Source organism: Bactrocera dorsalis, chromosome 5, assembly GCF_023373825.1.
Source record: "Bactrocera dorsalis isolate Fly_Bdor chromosome 5, ASM2337382v1, whole genome shotgun sequence".
Lineage (NCBI taxonomy): Eukaryota > Metazoa > Arthropoda > Insecta > Diptera > Tephritidae > Bactrocera > Bactrocera dorsalis.
Genome location: NC_064307.1, coordinates 54,397,291 through 54,419,422, shown reverse-complemented (window position 1 = coordinate 54,419,422; position 22,132 = coordinate 54,397,291). Strand labels below are relative to the sequence as shown.

Here is a 22,132-nt window from a genome sequence, read left to right as displayed (position 1 = left end):
CTTTTCTGTTATATTTTGTCATCGACTGGCAACTACTTTCTAACAGTCTGGCAATAGCAATCATCTCGTGGTTGTTCTTTTTGACAATTACGACCCTCCACCAGGCAGCTGTATGCCTTGTCGATTTGCTTATATATTTTTTCAAAATTATTGTTGATCTCGGCGGAAAATGCTGGAATTTGTGGAAATTAATTGCGATTTTGCATTTAGTCATAGAAATGTTGAACGCGTAGGCTTAGCATTTCTCAATTTAAATAGATACAACGCTATCACTGAAGAGGCGGCAGAGAGCAATGACGATGCGGTGGATAAGTTACCTGAAGAATTCGCGGTCGATGTGGACTACCTGAAATCACTAGATCCCAAAGAATGGAAAGATCATGATCACTATGCAATACTTGGATTAGGTAAATTAAGGTAATAAAACACGTTTTCATTTAATAATTGTTCAATTGTTCTAAAAGTGTCCACGTAATTGGTTACAGATTTAATGCTACAGACGACGATATACGGCGTGCTTACAGACGTATGGTGCTAATGCATCACCCAGACAAGCGGAAAGCTAAAGGCGAAGAAGTAAACACTGATGAAGATTATTTTACTTGTATTACTAAAGCTTATGAAATACTTGGTAGGTGTATAAGAAATTAGAATGAAGGTAGTATACTAATTTATGTGCATTTATCAACAGGCACGTCGAAGACAAGACGCGCTTACGACTCTGTTGATCCCGAGTTTGATGACTCTTTTCCGACTCAAGCAGAGATTGATAAAAACATTTATGAATCTTTTAATAAATGTTTTGACTTAAATGAGCGTTGGAGTGAAAAGAAAAATGTGCCAAAATTCGGCGATGAAAATTCGAAACGTGAACACGTGGAAGAGTTCTATAGCTTTTGGTATGACTTTAAGTCTTGGCGGGAATTCAGTTATCTGGATGAAGAAGATAAAGAAAAAGGTCAAGATCGAGATGAAAGACGTTGGATTGAAAAGGAAAATAAAGCGCTACGTATAAAAAGAAAAAAGGAAGAAATGATGCGTATACGTGCATTAGTAGATTTAGCTTACAATAATGATAAACGTATACAAAAGTTTAAAAATGAGGAGAAAGAAAAAAAATTGGCCGCTAAACGAGCCAAAATGGACGCTGCACAGGCACAAAAGGCCGAACAAGAGCGTGCGCTACGGGAAGCACAGTTGGCGAAGGAGCGTGCTGAAAAAGCTGAACAAAAACGAATCGAGCAAATACGCATCGAGAAGGAACAAATGAAGAAGGTCCTGAAAAAGGAACGAAAGACATTGCGCGACAAATTAAAAGAAGCCAAATACTATGGAAACAATGATAAAGAGACACTTAAAAATATGGAAGGTGTGGAAAAGATTTGTGAGATGTTCAATTTAACCGAATTGCAGGAACTTAACAAAGATATTGAAAAGAAGGGGCAAAATGCTTTTTTTGTTGCATTGAAAACTGTTGAAAAAAAAATAGCCGCCGAACTGGAAGAGCTCAATCAAACACAGCAAAAGAAAGTGACTAAGAATGAGAAAGAAGTGAAGAAGAATGATGTTTGGAACAATGAAAATATGCAACTACTGATAAAATCTGTCAATTTGTTTCCAGCTGGCACATCACAGCGTTGGGATGTGATCGCTGCTTTTATAAACCAACACTCCACCGCTGGTGTGACAGTGACCGCGCGTGATGTTCTCAATAAAGCAAAAGCTATGCAAAATAGTGACTTCTCAAAAAGTTCTCTTAAAACACAAGCAAATGATACTGCATTCGAAAATTTCAATAAATCCAAAAAGGATGTGCAGACTTGCAATGATATCACAGTCAATCAACCAGTTGTGAATAATGTTAACAATGTAGAGGCCAATGTAAGTACAAATGGTAATAAAGAGCCTAGTGATAATGATAAAACTGCTAACAAGGTATCGAACAAGTCAACAGCCGCACCAAAAACGTGGACAAAAGAGGAGCAGGCGCTGCTAGAACAAGCCATTAAAACTTATCCAATCTCAACACCTGATCGCTGGGAGAGAATAGCTGAATGTATACCGAATAGAACCAAGAAAGATTGTTTGCGTCGTGTCAAAGAACTAGTGGAGCTGGTGAATTCAAAGAAAGAGGCCCAACAATCGGTCAAATGATTAAATCATATACACATAAAAATGATTATTTATTTGTCCCTTTAAATGGATTTTATGTAATATAATTCAAATAAACACGTTAAATCATATATAGAGATATAGTAATATGATTAATGCGCATTACACATATACTTTACATGGTGACAATATAACACTAGTAAAATATGAAGTGTTAATGTCGCTTACATTAAAATATAACTGCTTACTGACAGCCAATACAATTTTTAATTTACTAAATTTGTTTCTCCTAGCGCATTTTCTAAAACTTAGTGTACGCATGTATTATAAATGTGGAATGACAAAATTTAAAAACTGATAAATGTTTCATTTACTAGTATACATTCTATTGAATAAACTCTTTGCGGCGATAGGTAAATAAAAAGAACAGTTAAAACAGGAAAAAGCCTTAACCTAATATTATAATACACCTCCCAAATGCATTTTTTATAGAATAAATGATTATAAAAGATATTGAATTTGATCGGTCAGATGATTCGGAGATTAAAGGCATACCTTTGGCGAAAATCCATGGGAAATTTTGTGAAAATACCTTTGCAAATAAATAAAATATTCCATACAAGAACTTAAGTTTGAACTAACGGTCCATAAAAACTGGTCGTTCAAACTTAAGTTCTTTTACGTAATATTTTATTTATTTGCGAAGGTATTCCCACAAAATTTCGATTATAATCTGTGATAAATTTCGTGAAGGAGACATTGTCAAATCAAAAAGTTCCTTACATTCGAACTTCATTTTGATAAATCAGTTTGTACGGCAGCTAAATGCTATAGGCGTTCCAACTAATGAGCAGCTTCTTGGAGAAAAAATAACATGTGTAAAATTTCAGACGGATCATTTAAATCTTTACTTTATAGGGTATCCTGCATTTTTTCTGGGTGTAGCCAACTTCGTGGCAAACTTAATATACCCTGTTCAGAGCATAAATATTGAGAAATAATATACATAGCCTAGTCATTTTACATTCTTTAACAAAAATTAAAGTAAGCTAAAAACTTTTGAAGTCATTCAGTTCTTGTGACAATATACAAACATACTTTTATATTTGAATTTTCATGCGCCATACTAAATATGCTATGTAAATGAACTTAAATTTGTTGCGCATTCAAACGACCACCGCTTAGCTTCAAATCAAATGCCTCTGGATTAGCTAAAGGATCTAATTCGGCAAAAAGATCCATCCAATTACTTGACTTCGCTGTTTTTGAGATAGAATCGTCGATAGTATTTTCATTCATTTTCAAATTGTGTTGCGTTAAATCCAAAATAGTTTTCTCGTTTGCCATTGATTTAACATTATTGTTGCTATGACCTATGGAATGACCAAGTGGCCATAGGCCAGACCATATACTTTGTTGTGTAACTGCGTTATTGTGGTCAATAGTATCGGTTGGTATTAAAAGCTCATCATCAGTATTTGCTGTCAGTTCAATAAGCGTATTGTCGTTCGTCACAGCCGTGTCCAATATATCAGTGTTATTTGCTTGGGTTTGACTTTTACTATCCTTTTCATCGCTGTATTCACTCTGTAATAGAAATGGAAACGAATATAAGTGCTAAATTCTCAAAAATGTGGATTTCAATATTTGTTTATACTTCAAAAAATAATGATTGATCTTTATCCAACGCTACGATGTCATCAATCTTATCCTCATCGACCCTGCCTTCGTTTTGTGTCAACTCCTTCAGTACACAAAAATCATATTTTGGTTTCTGTAGCAAAGACTTTGATATTGTCTCGAATGTGCTGGACGTTTTTTGTGCAAACTCCTTTAATTCGCTCATGTATGAAACTAATGCGTGTGAATACATATTACATCTAGCCGCAGCCAGCAAATCAATCTAGAAAAATATTTTGTAATAAAAATGCATGCTAACAAATACCATATATTTATTTCATACTTACTTTTTGTATCGAATCCATCGAGAGACCATCGAAGTTACGCTTGGCTGTACGCACATGGGTCTGTGCTGTGCGAAACTTGTCTAGACCTTTACCGGTGTCTGGATCCAATTCCGTGCTGGCTGACTTCATCCACGAAAGCGCAGCACGATATTCAGTGCGCTCTTTTTCCATAATCTGGAGCGTCGCCTGCCATGATATTGCAAATAAAAGCATTACTCAAGTAATTTTAATGTATCCACTATTTTAATTCCTATCACACCTGGGTATCGCAAACAGCTCTACTGCGAAATACTTCCACTTCATGATGCAGCCTTAGCAATGGCACGCGAACACACATACGCTGTTGCCCACTGTATGAAACTGCTTTGCCCGTATTTGTTATGCTTTGGCCAGTGGTTTTGCTACGTTTCCCAGCTTCTTTAAGGAACCGCCCGAAAACACACTCCTCCTGCGACAGTATGCACAGTCTTTCTTGCAGCTGGTCAATGATTTTTCCCAATTCGAAGCTGGTGCTTGCTATTGACTTGTAAACTTCAATCTTTGCATCGAGATCAGCATCAGATGAGATAATGTGTGCATCTTCCTTGGTGCCAAGTTTACGCTGCACCGTTTTTTTTGTTATCCAGAATTGATGATGCAGCATAGCTGTTGGTTTTTAGCAAAATTATATATTTTCTTTGTCGATGTGAAAATTCGCTGATTGACTGTCATTGAATGAAGATATTTCAACGGCGCCTGCGTGTTAATCAATTAAAATGAAATCGCAAGTGATACCATATTTGCGCACTATTTTTTATATATTACTATTTTTTTTAATATCTGCTTTCATTTTGTTGCTTAATAATTTCGAACTGATATTTCGCATTATTAACGGAAATGAGCTTTCGAAACAGCGTCTAAGTGAACGTCTCGCAAAAGTATGCAATGAATATATGTTTCCGGGCAAAAACACCAACAGGTTTGCCGTATTGCACAGAAATGCGTAAACAATTGAATATAAAATCTAAAGTATTTTTTATATTGGAATTGATGAAATCATATTAAAAATGTTTTCAATTAGTTGTCAATGAACAAAAAATCTGCATATTTATTTACGAATACGTTTTTGTCCCAATAATACTCACATTAATCACCTGATCCCCAGATGTCCATTTTATAACTGATTAGTTTATTATTGAATTTGCATACTCACACAACAGGTTTTCCTAAACAAAACTAATAATAAAACTAGCTCTACAAGAATTTACTTTAAGGAAAGAGAATTATGTTATTGTTTTTTATAATGCAGAAAACATTGCCTCAATATTTTGGAGGAATGCAAAATATTATATTGTACGATGCTAATGAATGATAAAGTAATGCGATTTTGAAACTACCCATTCCAACGACAGTAGGACAGTACGTAACTGGAACGACTGCCAACTCGACAACATTATTCTAATTATTTCAGAAATATTTTCGATTAAAATATTGCAAGATATTAAAGAGTTAAGTGTCGAAATATAATGTTTATACTCTTGCAACAAGTTGCTACAGAGTATTATAGTTTTGTTGTACGTATCTCCTAAAACTAAGGGAGATAGATATAGGGGTATAAAGACAAAAATCATAAGAATGACGTGAAAAGTTGAATTCCGGATGACTGGGTGTCCGTTCGTCCGTGCAGGCTGTAACTTGAGTTCCTTATTACAAAAAAAATTATTCATTTGTGGATGGGGCCACGCCCACGAAATGCCATTAACGGCAAACCTTAAAAATGCCATAACTAAGTACTAAATTAAGATACATACATATATAAACGTAATTTGGCATAGAAGATCGCAGTGGGAAGGGGCACTTGGTCCCGCCCTCTAATTTGTTCAATGTACATATCTCCTAAACCACTAAAGCTAACATCGAACTCATAAAGACAGTGTGAAATGTGGATGAAATCGGAAGATAACCCCGCTCACTCCCCTTATAACGCCACTGTACAAAATTACTAAAAGTGCAATAAATCAATAATTAATTACGCCAGAGACATTCAACTTTACCTCGGAATCATATTTCGGAACCCGACATACCGATTTCGACTAAATTTAATACGTGACATTATTTTTATAATCCTATGTTACAGGGTGAAAATGGGCGAAATTTGAATACAACCACGCCTACTTCCCATATAACACAATTTAAAATTCTGATTCTTTCACTTCCCAGTACACAAATCAAGTAATTAATACAGCGGAACAAAATTTTAAAGTAATAACTCACTTAAAGCTACCACCTTTTGGCTAAAAAAGGTCCAAATTAAACCATCTATAGTTGACTACTTTTGACCGACAATTTCCTTCAATATGTGTGATATACAATTGAACTTCAGACAGATTACTATTATTTAGTATGTGGCATGATAACTGTTAACAGATAAAATCGGGTCGATACTACCCCAAACTCCCATATACTACGTATAAAGACTTTCGTTTTTCTAACAAATCTTGTGCTGAATTTGTCGGTCAGTGTATGAGCTATATATAGAGTGTATGTACATATATAATGTATAAATTGCTTACATTCCGTTCCTCTGGTTGACGTTTTACATCTTAAAATATTTCCCTGGCTTTAATTTTTGCAAGTTGTAAGAGTATGAAATGCTCGGTTGCACCCGAACTTAGCCCTTCCTTACTTGTTTGAAAATGTTTTTATAACTAGAACACTAATTTTAACGGAAAGTAATCATTGTGGGTTTTATTGTGTTATTTAATTTAATAATATTTTTATTTGATTTTTCACTTATTTTTGCCTGTCCCTATTGGCTATATAAATTTAACAGACCACATATGCATTTTATAAATATATAGAATATCAATAAATCATCAGAGAAGTACTCATAAAATAATTTACATAGTCACCATAGTCATTTGTTGCTTTTTATTAAAAAAGGATAATACATCTAGATAAAAAAAAAACTCTATATACATTATATATTAACGCATCATGATAGATTTCGATTAACAATATGGTGTAACAAACTACTGATAACAAATTCACTAATCAAGTTCACATAAATATGTTTGTTTACTTTTTAAGAACATTAATAGGCCTAACAAAATATTCTAGTATATTGTGTAATTCCAGGACACTTTTCCTCAATGATGTGCTGGCAGACATTTCGATATTTACGCTCAACTTAAATACCACATATTATATTTGTATCTAATCGGTATGCAATTATGTATGTATATTCTGTTAAGTGTATATGGTTGTATGTTTGAATGCTTGCATATTGGATTATATTCAACATGTACATTGCGCAACAGTACAATGATATATTTATTATTTATATGTGGGTATGTATAGATTTCTTATACCTCCTATTTTAATTGTTACGAGATGTTCGCCTTGTTTTCATTTTTTAGCATATGGTTTTTTTTTTTGTTTAGCGCAATGTACAGTCGTATTCCCCAAAACGCATATTATGTTTATCGAAATGATTTAAATGCATTGCATTTTTATCCGTTGCTTGCGCGCTATTTAAAAATGAACGCTGATTCATGTTCATATTTAAATTCATGTTCATGTAGGGATTGAATTGCACATACGGCGATGAACTTTGGTTCGGTTGACTGTTATTCGAATATGAGATTTGCGATAGATTACTCATATAATTGCGATTATTATTAAGTGACCATTGATTGGTCGCATGCGTGGCAGCGACGGCAGCCGCAGCAGCAGCCTGCTTTTGTGTTTGCCAAAAATTATGCTCTATAAAGCGTTCGGGTTCCTTGAAGCTTGCATAACCGTTTATTTGCTCGCGCGTTGTTGCCACAGCTGCTGCCGCTACGGCCGCTGTTGTTTGTTGCTGTAGACTGTGTTGATAACTGTTATTGCCACTGTTGTTACAAGTACCACTACTGTTACTAATGCTGCCGATACCGCCGCCGCTGCCGCTGCCGCTAGCATCTATAGGGTTATGTGTTGTGTTGGTGGTCATGCATGTTCTAACATTATTCCTGATGTGGTTGTTATTGTTGCTGTTGTTGCCACCGTTAGATTTCGCATTGCAACTGCTGCTGGTATTGCTGTTGTTGTTGCTGCTGTTGCCGCTGTTATGATTATGATTGCTGTGGGCGCTTTGTGCTTTGGCAGCAGCATAATGCACATTATTAGAGGTATTAAAGAACTCATTAAGTTCATTTTCATAACTGTTGGGTCCCTTGAGACCCCTTGAATGTCATTCACCCGTTGCCGTTACCGTGGTCCATTGCCAGGGACTGCTGTAGCCAGGTTTTACATTACTGAAATTATATACATTATAAAACGTTTTAAAACTGTTCACAATTTATAGAACTGATTTATGTTTTCCAAAAGTGTACCTCAATATTTCCATTTGCTTCTTACCTTCCAAACAGTGGGTGCCACAATGCCTGATTGGTCTCCACATTAATGTTGTCGGACGCAATGTTTCGACTCGACGTTTGGCTCTCTAAAGATGCTGTTGTTGCTGTAGTAACAGCAGGCGTAGATGCTACCGCCGTATCAGTATAGTTCATAACGCGTTTTCTCTGTTTAGCCAGCTCATGCGTGGCATTCAAACATGCACTCGAGACTTTATTCAGTTTTGCAGTTTTGAAAGGCATTACCTCCGCGGTCGCTGGCGCAACCGTGATGGTTGTATCCTTATTGATGATTGTGTTAATTTGGCTATTTGTAGTGAGTTCATGTGACGCATTGCGTATATGGTCTGTGGTAAGATTGACCACTGGAACCGCCGGCGACGACGGCACACTTTCCGGTTCTAATAAATTTGAAAGGGATTTGCACGTTAAACGTGGCTTATTATCAATTTCTTGTTTTTGCATATAGGCGTATTTATTATAATTTACACTTTCAGGCATCGCGATATCACAACTTAATGTCGCATTATTGTTATTGTGCCTAAGTGACTTCTCGGCAACACCAGCGACTATGCCGCCAATGTCAGGAGTTGTATTTGCTGTCGTCGTCGTTGTGGTCGTGTTACTTTTGGCCTTCTTATCTTCAACGCCAAGCATGTGATCAACATTTATATTTCCTTCGTGCGCTGGACTCTTTCCAACAACGCCTCTTTGTATTGACGTTTGCATGGTTACGTCCTCAGATGTAGCCATGGGATTTATATTCAAAAAGTTAGCCATTTGGTGTTGCAACATTTTTTGAAAGACCGTCGTCTCCATAGTGGGCTGGAATGCGCCGAGTGGCAGTGTAAAATTTGGCAACGCATTGTTAACAGGTGTCTCTGCAGCACTGATGTGCTTTAAGGCCGTCATCTGCTTAACGTAATTCTTGTACATTTCATCCAAATGTTGCAGGCCAAGATGGTGATTGTATAGTGGTGGCAATATGCTCGCGTATTTGTTTTGTACGCCTAGAGGATTCTTTAATGTTTTTAGAAACTCCTGCGATAACTGTCCAAAATATGGCAACCACAACATTTGATTTAATACTGCCAGCGTTGCAGCATTAATATCGGAAGCCAAATTTGTCTCGACATGTGAACATTTGGGTGGCGGCACTGCTGGATTCAATGGCGCTTCTTTAACTTTTACACTTTTCGGCTCGATAAGCGGCTTATTTTTATTTGTACAGGGCATAGTATTAATTTTCTTTGTGTTTTCTGGCTGCAACTCAAGTACTGGATCTACCAGAGCACATTGATCTTTGTTTTTTTCCATTTCCATTTCATTTTTCAAAATAGCTTCTAATTGCGCCATCGAAATTACCAATATATTGGGATTTTGTATAATCTCGGGGTAAGCAAATGCCTCAGGTAGCCTTAATTCCGGTCTAGTGGTAATTAAAAGTGGAATTTCTCGGGCTGGTGAAGCTAATACTGCTCGCAACCTATCCTTTGGCACAAGTATTGGATCCGGTACTTTCCATTGTGTATTTCTTATGAGTAACTGTAACTGTGTGAGCGGATCTGGATCCTTATCGATCAATGTTGTTATTGGAGCAACCGTCTGAATGGCTTGAACTACTTGTACCGTTTCATCAATAACATTATTTTTATTGAGTTTTTCGTTATTCCGCACACGTTTCTTCATTGGCTCTTCATCGCTATTGTCATCAATAACAACTGTTTCAATATAATTTGTAGATGTAGCATAATCGTTACAATCGTTGCTTATATTTATATCACTATGTGGTTTGCCAAGATTCATAGGCTCTGACTGTTGTTTTGCTACTGGTGTCGGTATCGTATTAAATGCATTTAATTTAATAAATTGCTCCAATATTAAATTCTTGATTGCCTCTGATGTTGTTTCTATAGTGGGTAGTTCACCTTGCTGTGGTGACTTCACGACATCTGAACTCGACGTTACTGCACACTGACTGCGAGATTCGGATGGTGGGCAAACCTCTTCTCGTTTTTTATAACTCAAGTCTTTTGGTGTCTCGTCCAGTACCACATCATCATGCAGTTTGTCTTTAAGTGCTATTGGCGATGATAATGCCATTATATCCGTACTTTCAGTTTTTTTACCATCATCACTCAAACTAACTTCCTCAACGCTAGAGTCTTTTTCATAAGTATCCATAAAATTATTTGACTGAAATAATTCACCATTGAGGCCCTCGATTTCACCAGCTTCATTGAAAGACAAACATTTTGGTGAGTCACGCACCGACTCATCAATTATGTGTAATGGTATTGCCTCGGTTAGCAAATCTTTTTGTGGTATATCTTCACATTGCGAAGTGTTAAATGTTGTTGGTACATCAGCCTCCTTGAGTGTTTCAGTCGCCTGGATTAAATTGTTTTCACAGCTGCGTTTAACTATGGAATCGATAATATCAGCATCGCTGTTGGCATTATCGCTGCAATGCTGCATTAAATCAGCATCATCTAGTAGATCTTTAAGGTTTTTGGTGTCGGCATCTAAATTTGTAGCATAATGTGCATTCAACGTATGTAACTTCTCCCTACTTTCCATATTATTATCGTCTTCTTCGCAGTCAGCCAAATCCACTAATATATCTTTGGGCAAAAAGTTCGTATTAAAAGTATTGACGTCGCAGTCTTTGGGCGCGACATCTATGCTCTCGCCCTCATTGTCACTTTCGCAAATTATTGTGGGCAAGAAAAGCCCAGTTATCGGACACAGCTGCAAATGCGTTGAATGATGTTGATATGTTTCAGTTTCTATAACTTTTTCATTTAAATGAGGCCGCACATTTACATCTGATAAGTTTTCTGGTGTATTTTCTGCTTCAACTATTTGTTCCTTCAAGTCAACATGAGATTCTGTTTGTTCACCCACCTTGTTGATAATCATATTATCATCTATTATACTATTATGATTATTGACACACACTTCATTGAAGTCTGGTATTGTCTGCGAATTTAATTGTATCGACTGCTCAATTTGCACTGAACATTCTTCATTTTGACTAACTAAATGAGTGTCAATATTATTATCGGTAATAATTTCTGGAATATCATCTTCAGTTTTTGGAATATTAATTTTAGCTGATTTTCTTCCTCTTTTGCTATTCTTCTTGGATTTTACTTTTTTATTCTTATGTTTCACCTTTGCACTACTCTCAATTTGAACCTCTTCTTTACTAACCACTGTATCTGAAATTACGCTTTTTATACAAGCCGGCATATTTTCTTCAATATTATCCGATATAAAGCTTTGCTTTTCAATGACATCTATTGGTATTTGCCTACTTATATTTGCGCAAATATTTTCATTGCATTTCTGGAATAAATTATTTTCATATAATTCACGTTTTACTTTTAAGAGTGGTGTTTGCAAGATTTTAACTATCTTTGACGTAGTTGGGTCAGTACGCGGTATTGACCGCCAACCGTTTGAAGTCTTTTTTATACGTATACGGTTTCTTTTGTCGTAATCCTCACATCGCACTTCAACGATACGTGTGTCATCTTGTTTCACCCATAAAAATATGGGATTGACACGCGCTACAGGATCATCATTTTTGATTTCTTTAGTGGATTCTGTTACTTTTTCTGTCACTACTAAAGGTTTACTTTCTTTTCGGCTATTCACCTTTGGTGTATTCTTTTTTTCTTTTGTTGCTACTGTTTTTGTTGCTGTTGTGGGCGCAGTTATGGTCGTACATTCATCGCTAAGATAACATTTTGGTTCATTCTTAATGTCACGCAATAGCCCTTTAGACGGACGACTTGGATCCTCAACCATCAAATGGCCGAATTTTGGTTTTTGCGCTGTTTTCTTTTTGTTAGCACCTCCACGCACCCGCCGGCAAGGTTGCTCCTCGAAAACCAAAAAGATATCTCGCGCCACTCTTCTCCTTTCCGATTTTCTATGAAAAACATGTTGTTCACCTGGGCTTTCCACCTCTGTCTTAATGGCATTCTTTCGTACTTTCGTTGCTACATTGACATTGGAACCATTGGTGTCCTTTGCGTGTGCGTTGTTTACCCTCGGCATTTTTTAGGGCACCAGCTAATTCGCTAACACCAACTTAAGGCGATTCTCATCTTTTGATTAACAACAAGAGTTTCCATAAATTCCAATAGTAGGTGATGTGTACCAATTTTAATTGCTGTATTCGCGTTACCTTTATCGGTATTCCACTGTTTCCACCACTTTCAACTTCGGCAATATGGATTTTCATTTGTTCCTCTAATTTGTTTCGTAAGCATTTAACATTTTGTGTGAATACATAGTTCATTAAATTATAAGCAGTTAGTTTAATTACATTTACAGATTATCAAATTTTTACATTTTTGCTTGTTTTTACACTTTCGTTTTAAAATCGATGGAAAATTTTGTATATATCATAGTCACACCTGCAGGGTTAACATTTTCTGACAATATTAGTGAAAAATGTAGTAGAAAAAGTACTTTTATGTAACAATGTTGTCAGATTCTAGCAATTTCCCATGAGAAAAAGTTAAATAAAATAGATTCCAATTAGAATGAAATACACAAACAGTATTTTCAGCATAGAAAATTCGTTGCTTTCAATACCAATTTTTGAATCTTCCAACCACAACAGAAATAGCGCATATTCAAAAGTCGATAGAATATTTAAACGCTAATACGCTTATTTAAGCATGAACATCTTAATTTTTATATACCTTTATGTTAATCCGTTTAAAAATAATCGATATTTTAAAGCTGACAACTTGTTGCAAATTGACAGTAATTTGTAGCGGCCGATAATATTTCGAAGAATGGTCAATAGACGTGAGACCCTGATTTCTATCCCTCCAAAGACCGTCAAATTTTTTGACCATAATTCTAGGTTTAGATTTATTATACGATGTTTGACAATGTTAAAGAAATTATTACGATTTTAAAAATATTAAAAAAATAAGAATTTACTTTAAAAATTGTGATGTCAAGTTTCGTGAAGATATCTCGTTAAATAAAAATTTTCCAAATAACACAAGATTTTGATCGTTCAGTTTGTATGGTAGCTATATGCTGTAGTAGCCCGATATCGGTTTCAACTAATGATGAGTTCCTTAAAAAATGACGTGTTCAAAATTCTGAGGGACTTATTCGTGTATATTAGTCACATATTGACATACATACATCCAATAAATAATAAAACATTATCCACTTCAAGAAAGATTTCGAAACCTGAACTCTTTCTTGAAATAAGAGAAGCTTGCCTACACATTTTCTGCTGATAAAGCAAATTCTTCTGGCATGTATGCAGATGTGTGTATGTATGTAAGTAAATATAAACACATGTATAAGTGCCTGCGCGCACTTCAAATTAGAATATAAGCAACAAATTGAAATAAAGAAAAATTCAGTTGAAGTATAGAACTAAGCAAAGAAGCGCGTTTCTTTTATTTTAACTGCGAAGTGAAAATGAAGAGCCAAGCAAAGAAGCTTGAGTTCTTTGCAACACCAAAACTGGTGACGAGGATAAACTAACAATTTAGGGAAGTTAGTAAGTGAACCACAACTGGCGACAAGGAAATCAAGAATTCACAATTAATCAATTGGAAAAGAGTTGATAACGCACTCTTAAATTAACAATTTTTAGGAAGCTAGTGAAATCGACGGCATTAATAGTGCAAAGAAAAAAGTGGAAATATTAATAGAATTGTGGAAAACAAAAATATATTTATAGAAAAGGGGCCATCCATAAATTACGTCACACGAATTTAAGGACTTTTTAACCCCTCCCCCCCTCCTTTTCAAAATTTGTCACATTTTGATCTAGCCCCACCCCTTTCGTGACGTCGCACATTTTCCAATTTTATGGATTTATCAAAAAAAAAGGTTATTCTATTTATTCTTATATTTATTGAATAATCTTTAATAAAATCAACATTTCGTTAAATATTAAAGTACAGACACAACGAATGACTAGTCAAGAAATAATAGATACTTAATTATGCTAATTAAAAATACAAAACTTAATCATGTTGTGTCCATGGAATTTTGACCCACTCCTTTATATCATTTATTGCTGGCAAATCAGGCACTTCATTTTCGTTCTGAATTCGGAGGACATGTCATTGTTTGTGTTGATTGGTGGCTTAATATGAAGAAAAATATAGGTCACATATCCTACACGATCTTTTAAATAAGTATGACTCGACACTAGGGCAATAACTATCATATGGAACTTGTTTCAGATGGGATGATGCTTGGAGATTTAATAATATCTGTAGTAATAATGGAGCAAACTTAGCGTTGTCATCACTCCCTGTGACTCCATAATCTTCTGATGTCTGTTTAATTAACACAGGTGGTGGTAAAAATCCTTCTTTTTTTAATTTCCAACGACTACAACGTCTTATACCGCAGCATGCAATAGTTTCACATTTAACTCTTTCTAAAAAATATTGTGACTCACGTACATTAGCTTACCAAATAGCATTATTTTTCAACATCATAGCCTGTTCAATATCTAGTCCAGTAACATTTTGTGCAACACATTCAACAACGACTGGAAAATTATCAATGACTAACTTGCCCCAAAGGTCAGCAGACACATTGCCCGCACTTGCGAAGCTTCGTTTTTCTAGATCTAAGTCAGTAGTTCGATTACTTGAATCAAGATGTGACTCAAAAACATCATTATTTAATAGTACACCAGTCAGTTCGCGACTGAGAGGTACCATGCGTGGGGCATTTGTACATAGCTATATAAATTGCATCTAAATGAAAATATTTAAAATGTTGTAAAGCTGAAACTATAACGCGGGAGACAATTTTGTAACTTTGATTAAGATTATAATATAAAATAAAATAAAGTACGATTCGCAGAAGAGCCCCAATGTTTACAAATTTATTGTAACGAACCCTGGACACGACGAGTATACCTCAGCAAATTATACTTGTAAGAAGCAGGGGCAGTAAAAAGCTTCGTTACAACTTAAGTATTAAAAACAAAGAGTGTGTTTATAAATGTTTAATATTTTTTGTTTACCTATAAATTTTACGTTTGTACATCACAAATTTTGAAATGTGATGTCACAAAGCTTTTGACCCCCCTGCCCCTTGTCACACAATGTCACTTCTGAATGATACCCTCCCCCCCCCTTCAAGGTGTGACGTAATTTATGGATGGCCCCAAAGCATTAATAGAACTATACAGAAACATTGCTAAAATATTATAAAAACATTTAAATCGTGTTAAATGCGCAGCAAGAAAACCTTAAACAATATCAGCAAATAACGAGCTTTCAAAATATATAAATAAAAAAAGTGTGATTTTTACTGAAAAACATTCGTACAACGGTAGCGGTTATTTGAGTTTGGATTCAACTTATAAAGCAACAGCAGCAGCAGGAACAGCCATCACTCGAAATGAAATTTTCTCAAAATGGAAGCATCCACCATACCACTTTTTCAACTCACTTTGAACTGTATTAACGGAATTGCAGACTTTGATGGACGAGATCCAAACCAACTAACAGACTTCATTAAGCAAATGGAAGACATATTACCCACAATACCAAATTTTGATGTAGGTAATCAAAAAATTTTATTAAATTTTCTGAAAGGAAGATGCGTAAGAAAAACTAGGGAAATAATTCACAGATATAGACAAGTTAGTGATTGGGAAACATTGAAACAAATACTTCTGAGCAATTTCGGGGAAAAGAGAAGCTCGCTTATGTTTTAACGAGTTCTTAGATGAAATGTCGGAGTTGGGTCTTAACTAAATTAATTTAATTTCAAACGAGTTTGGTAAGTTCTTAGATCTAGTTTATGTTGGTAACGCTTCAATGTTCTCCGTTGTCCGATGTGATCCTTTGGTTCGGCCAGAGGACCCGCATCATCCTGCTTTGGAAATTAACATCGAAATCATAGCTAACTTTGCTAATAATAATACACAAGACCTTTGTTTTCGGTTCAACTTTGCGAAAGCTAATTTTAAGAAGAATAATTACGAACTTTCTAAAGTAACTTGGCCAGATTTCAGTGGCAATATTGAATTTAGTGCTTCCCACTTTAATAAAGCTATTTTAAACTTATTTGAAAAATATGTTCCGAAGTGTGTTGTTACTCAAAAAAGGAGTTCCAATTTATGGTTTTCGAAAGAATTATGTAAATTAAAAAATAGAAAATCTCGTGCTTTTAAACTTAAAAAAAAACTGGTTTAGTTGCTGACTATTCAAAATATTCTAAATTGCGTCGACAATTTGCTGAACTTACCAAAATATGTTATAATAATTATATAAATAAAGTAAAAAATAATATTATACGTCGTAATCCAAAATTGTTCTATGGTTTCGTCAACTCCAAACGCAGGATTTCTAACTTTCCGTCCGCCATGAAATATAAGTATATTATGTCTAGTGACAATCACACCATTTCTAATATGTTCGCTGAATTCTTTAAGTCCAATTACTCTCCAAAATCTCCAAAAAAATGTTCCGCATCAGCACAAGTTATGTCCGATTTCTGTCATTAATGCGCCTACCATTTCCGAAGCAGACGTCTTATATCAGTTGAACATGTCAGAACAATCATACAATTATGGCCCAGATATGATTCCCCCATGCTTTCTTAAGAAATGTGCCAAATATATATACCAACCCCTAACAAAACTATTTAATTCATCTCTTATGCAAGGCTTATTTCCATCCATATGGAAAAAGTCATTTATAATTCCTTTACATTAGAGTGGGTTTAGGTCATCTATTGAAAACTATAGGGGAATAGCAAAGTTGTCTGCAATACCTAAACTTTTTGAAACAATTATAACAGACGACATAACCTTCCGGGTCTCTCCACTAATTTCTTGTTCTCAGCACGGTTTACGTAAAGGGAAATCTACAATAACTAATTTGCTTGAATTTGTATCACATGTATCAGCTGGCTTTAGGGAGTATAAGAATACTGATGTTATATACACAGATTTTAGTAAAGCTTTTGATAAAGTAAACCATTCAATTCTTTTGAATAAACTTGATCTTCTTGGTTTTCAGCCAATATTTCTAAAATGGGTTGCTTCTTATCTTAGCAATAGAATTCAACAAGTCTTATTTAACGATTCTTTTTCTGACATAATCAATGTTCCTTCAGGCGTTCCACAAGGTAGCCATCTTGGTCCAATTCTGTTCTTGTCATTTATTAATGACATATCATCTGTTGTTAAGTTTTCAAAATCTTATTATATGCTGACGATGTAAAACTTTTTAAAACGTATACTTCAAACAAAGAAAGATGCCAGTTGCAAACAGACTTAAACAACCTAGTTTCTTGGTGTGATAGAAATGACATGCCATTGAACCTTAAAAAATTTAAAACAATGTGCTTTTCACGTAGATCTGTAGACCCTACTTCATACGCAATACAAAACTTTAGGTTGGAGCAAGTATGCAGTTTTGTTGATCTGGGAGTAACTATGGACCCCAAACTCAATTTTAATCTTCACGTATCTTCAACGGTTTTTAAAGCTAAAGGCGCTCTTAGTTTTGTTAAACGTTGGTCTAAAGAATTTAGAGATCCGCTTACCACAAAAATTCTTTTTACATCTCTGGTGAGGCCTATATTAGAGTATGCTTCTGTGGTTTGGAACCCTAGTTACCAAGTCCATTCAGATAAGTTAGAGTCTGTTCAAAACAATTTTTACTTTTTGCCTTAAATCATTTGCATTGGGATTCCAGTTTAAATCTTCCCCCTTACACTAACCGCTTAAAACTTATAAATCTCCCGACACTCGCTAGTCGTAGGGAGATGCTTGGTATAATATTTCTTGTAAAACTCATGAATGGGTCAGTCTGTAGGCCATCTCTCTTATCTGATATTAATTTTAACGTCCCGCTCGCTCTACCAGGCAGTTTGGACCCTTACTTTTAAAATTTTCTAGAACAAATTTTGAGTTAAACGAACCATTCCGCCGTATATGTATGTATTGAAATCATTCTCATTCCAGCACATTTTATCTAACAGACTCACTCTTTAACATTAAAAAAAATTATCTTATCTACTCTCAACAAGTAACGTTTAAAAACTATAAACTTTAATTTAATTCTTAATTTTGGCTGTTGAAATTTTTTTTCTGTAGCTGAGCAGCTTAAGATCGCAACGCTTAAAACTCTCTTGCGTTTTATGACTCGGCTAATTCCGCTCGTTCGCGGATTGCGCCCCTCGCGTCGGTTGGGCGGGAGGAGGTAACCGTTGGGTATTATTATTATTAAAATAGGTATAACGGTGGCTATGTCCCAAGGAATGTAGGTAATAATTATAACAGTGGCAACGGATCAAGCCAAACTAGAATGTCATGCCAGACAACAAACACAAATTATAACCAACAGGGAAATTTCAACCCACAGAGGAACTTTAGTCAAACAATAAAACAATACTGATTTTTTATCTAAAAAAAAAGAAGAAGAAATATATAACGAAATGAGCTATAAAGACAATGAGGTGGAAATCTTCTGTAATGACATAAAAGATAAATGCGTCACAGAATTCGTTAACACCAATCACCTTAACGGTATAGACAAAAATAGACTTGTAAGTATACTAAAAATATATGAAAGCGTATATGATGATAATTTAACATTTACAAGTTCAACAAAACATAGAATAATTACCAAAAATGATATTCCGGTTTACTTTAAAATCTACCGATACCCAGAAATACACAAACCGAAAATAAAAAAACAAATAGACCAAATGTTAACCCAAGGTATAATTAGAGCATCCTCCAGTCCTTACAATAGCCCTATTTGGCTGATACCAAAGAAGCTGGACGCAACCAATGAACAAAAATGGCGTCTTGTGATCGACTACAGGAAGTTGAACAGCGTAACTACGGAAGACAGATTTCCAATTCCAAATATAGACGATATATTTGACAAATTGGGAAGATGCCAATATTTTTCCACTCTCGAAGCCAAAGGTTTTCATCAAATTGAAATGGACGAACGTCACATACATAAAACAGCTTTCTCCTCTGCAAATGGACATTATGAATTTCTAAGAATGTCCTTCGCATTGCGAAATGCACCGGCAACGTTCCAAAGGCTAATGAACGATATATTAAAAGAATATATCGGCAAAGTTTGCATTGTGTACATGGACGATATTCTAGTATTTTCTACAATCGTAGAAGAGCACCTAGAATCATTGAGCAAAATTTTAATGAGAATAAAAGAAAAAAATCTAAATATCCAATTAAATAAATCTGATTTCTTAAGACAAGAAACAAAATTCCTAGGTCGCTTGATTACAAAAGATGGTATTAAACCAAACCCTCAAAAAGTGGAAGCAATAGAAAACATTCTACTTCCAAGAAGCGTTAAGGAAGCAAAAGCATTTTTAGGTATTATGGGATACTATAGGAGATCTATTAAAGATTACTCTAAAATAGCATACCATTTAATAAAATATTTAAAAAAGGGCTCAAAAATAAACATTAATGACCAAGATTACAAAGATTCTTTCTTTAAATTAAAAATGTTGATAAAAAATTACCCCATTTTAATCCACCCAGATTTCGCAAAAACTTTTACTCTTGTGACAGGTGTGAGTAATTTTGCAGGCCTTATGCAAGATAACAAAACAATTTCATTTGCCAGTCGTACTTTGAATAGACATGAGAAAAATTATAGCACTATAGAGAAAGAGTTGTTAGCCATAGTGTGGGCCACTAAATATTTTCGCCCATACCTTTTTGGTCGCAGATTCACCATTAAAACAGACCATCGTCCATTGGTTTGGTTAAATAATATAAAGGAACCTAATTCAAAATTACAAAGGTGGAAAATTAAACTCAATGAATTTGATTTCGATATTTTATACATTAAAGGTAAAGAAAATGTAATTGCAGATGGTCTAAGCAGACTAAATTATGAAAATAATAATATGGTAGAATTGAATTTAAATGAAATATTCAATGATGACGATACTGTACATAGTGCAGAAACGGATAGTATGTACATACTTCATAAAAATAACAGAAAATGCAATCAATATATATAAAAATCAACCTATAATTCAAAGAGCGCAAAGGCAATCAATAACAAAGAAAATAATACATCAACTTAAAATAAGAAACATAATAAATGTAACACTTGAAAGCGACATTTTAAAAATAGAGAACCTACCAGAAAAAGGATTAATAGTAATTTACTGCCCAGGTGACAAATCATTTCTACAAATTCAAGAGTTATATATAAAATTTTTCGCAAAAATTTTTCGCAAATAATAATAATAAATAATAGTATTCTAAAAATAATGAAATCAAATATAATTTTAAAAGATGTAACAGACAAAGGAGAACTCTTAACATTGATAGAAGAGAAACATCTGGAAAATAATCACAGCGGAATAAATGAAATATTTAAGGAAATAAAAAAAAACACACTACTACCCCAAATTACAAAAAGAAATACAGAAATACATAAATAATTGTGAAATATGCAATAAGGCGAAGTTCGACAGAAACCCTATCAAACATAGTTTAAATATTACGGAAGCTCCTAAAAAACATAATGAAATTGTTCATTTTGATATTTGGTATCCACAAAGAGGCATAATGTACCTTACAACACCGACAAATTAACAAAATATGCAACAGCCAAATCATTAAAGGATATCAATTGTAAATGCCATAGAGGAAAGAATTCAATATTTAGGCAAACCGGACACTTTAGTAACAGACAATGAATTAGATACAGTACCAATAAAAGAATTCTTAAAGGATAATAAACTTAACGACCACCTAACGACCACTTATAATAAAACAGGAAACGCAGATGTTGAAAGATTACACTTAACTTTAAATGAACACTTAAGACCTTTTAATGCTAATGCAAATAACAACGACAACGAAAGTATTCAAAGCAATAACTGCTTATAATAATACCATACAATCTACGACAAAAAAGGCCAATAGATTTCATAAATAACTTACTTTCCGAACAAGAACTAATCAAACTCGCGGAAAAATTACGAAAGCAAAAAGAAAATATAATAAATAATATCAATAAAAAAGAAAACAGGGTAAACATACAAGATTTTCAGAATAAATATACATATAAACAATCATAGAGTTAACAAAACACAACCAAGCTACAAGGGAGTAGATAACTTTAAAGAAGAGGGAAATCACTTAATATCTAAAGATTCAAAGTTTAAAAAAGCATATAAGACTCAAATTAAACGAAAATTTAAATTTCAAGATGGCGAAAATTACAATACTTTTAACGATAATAACTGCAATCAATGGACTTCTACAAAGAAACAAGCTTGAATACCAATCGGGATACGCTAAAATAAGAATCAGAGAGATAGAGATAGTGAATCAAACTGCAACGGTAATCTATATAATACACCCCAAGGAATTTAAGCAGATTATAAATAAAATTTAAAATAACTTAGAAAATAATTCCAACCAATATAACAGGAATGACAGGGAAATATTATACGAAGAAATAAAATCTATTAAAGCAAAAATAAACACATTAATGCCTATAGGATATAACAGAAAATGCAGAGGACTATTTAATATTGAGGAACTACATACAAATGGCTTTTCGGAACCATGGACAATGTAGTTAAGGAAAACATACTACAACATTTAGAAATAATAGAGAAAAACAATCA

At 34.4% G+C, this 22,132-nt stretch overlaps 4 protein-coding genes across 5 annotated transcripts; 1 reads left to right on the top strand and 3 right to left on the bottom strand.

Moving 5' to 3' along the window:
• Positions 1-69: 69 nt before the first annotated feature.
• On the top strand, positions 70-2,249 carry LOC105233240 (dnaJ homolog subfamily C member 2). 2 transcript variants are annotated; one of them, XM_011215254.3, is made up of 4 exons: positions 70-417; positions 486-631; positions 692-1,881; positions 1,936-2,249. In XM_011215254.3, the coding sequence occupies exons 1-4, from the start codon at positions 170-172 to the stop codon at positions 2,152-2,154; spliced, it is 1,803 nt and encodes a 600-aa protein (XP_011213556.2). In that variant the 5' UTR covers positions 70-169; the 3' UTR covers positions 2,155-2,249. The 2 variants fall into 2 exon arrangements, with proteins under 2 accessions (XP_011213556.2, XP_011213555.2); XM_011215253.3 differs by having other exon boundaries at positions 692-2,249.
• On the bottom strand, positions 2,165-4,844 carry LOC105233239 (islet cell autoantigen 1). The gene is made up of 4 exons (XM_011215252.4): positions 4,339-4,844; positions 4,080-4,265; positions 3,770-4,015; positions 2,165-3,699 (listed from the first exon to the last, which is right to left on the bottom strand). The coding sequence occupies exons 1-4, from the start codon at positions 4,720-4,722 to the stop codon at positions 3,262-3,264; spliced, it is 1,254 nt and encodes a 417-aa protein (XP_011213554.2). The 5' UTR covers positions 4,723-4,844; the 3' UTR covers positions 2,165-3,261.
• A 2,130-nt stretch (positions 4,845-6,974) lies between these two features.
• On the bottom strand, positions 6,975-12,915 carry LOC105233237 (uncharacterized). Its single transcript, XM_011215251.4, has 2 exons — positions 8,460-12,915; positions 6,975-8,356 (listed from the first exon to the last, which is right to left on the bottom strand). Exons 1-2 carry the CDS (start codon positions 12,521-12,523, stop codon positions 8,293-8,295), a joined length of 4,128 nt encoding a protein of 1,375 aa, XP_011213553.2. The 5' UTR covers positions 12,524-12,915; the 3' UTR covers positions 6,975-8,292.
• LOC125778893 (transcription factor mef2A-like) lies at positions 7,498-8,255 on the bottom strand. The gene is made up of 2 exons (XM_049458507.1): positions 8,243-8,255; positions 7,498-8,198 (listed from the first exon to the last, which is right to left on the bottom strand). The coding sequence occupies exons 1-2, from the start codon at positions 8,253-8,255 to the stop codon at positions 7,498-7,500; spliced, it is 714 nt and encodes a 237-aa protein (XP_049314464.1).
• Positions 12,916-22,132: the final 9,217 nt, after the last annotated feature.

Excerpts from the sequence above, each read along its gene's own strand:
- LOC105233237 (XM_011215251.4), bottom strand. The coding sequence starts at position 12,523 with ATGCCGAGGGTAAACAACGCACACGCAAAGGACACCAATGGTTCCAAT. Across the intron at positions 8,357-8,459 it reads TGGCACCCACTGTTTGGAAG|TAATGTAAAACCTGGCTACA; the intron begins GTAAGAAGCAAA and ends ATATAATTTCAG.
- LOC105233239 (XM_011215252.4), bottom strand. The coding sequence starts at position 4,722 with ATGCTGCATCATCAATTCTGGATAACAAAAAAAACGGTGCAGCGTAAA. Across the intron at positions 4,016-4,079 it reads CGATGGATTCGATACAAAAA|ATTGATTTGCTGGCTGCGGC; the intron begins GTAAGTATGAAA and ends ATATTTTTCTAG. Across the intron at positions 3,700-3,769 it reads ATCAATCATTATTTTTTGAA|AGTGAATACAGCGATGAAAA; the intron begins GTATAAACAAAT and ends TTTCTATTACAG.
- LOC105233240 (XM_011215253.3), top strand. The coding sequence starts at position 170 with ATGCTGGAATTTGTGGAAATTAATTGCGATTTTGCATTTAGTCATAGA. Across the intron at positions 418-485 it reads CTTGGATTAGGTAAATTAAG|ATTTAATGCTACAGACGACG; the intron begins GTAATAAAACAC and ends AATTGGTTACAG. Across the intron at positions 632-691 it reads TAAAGCTTATGAAATACTTG|GCACGTCGAAGACAAGACGC; the intron begins GTAGGTGTATAA and ends ATTTATCAACAG.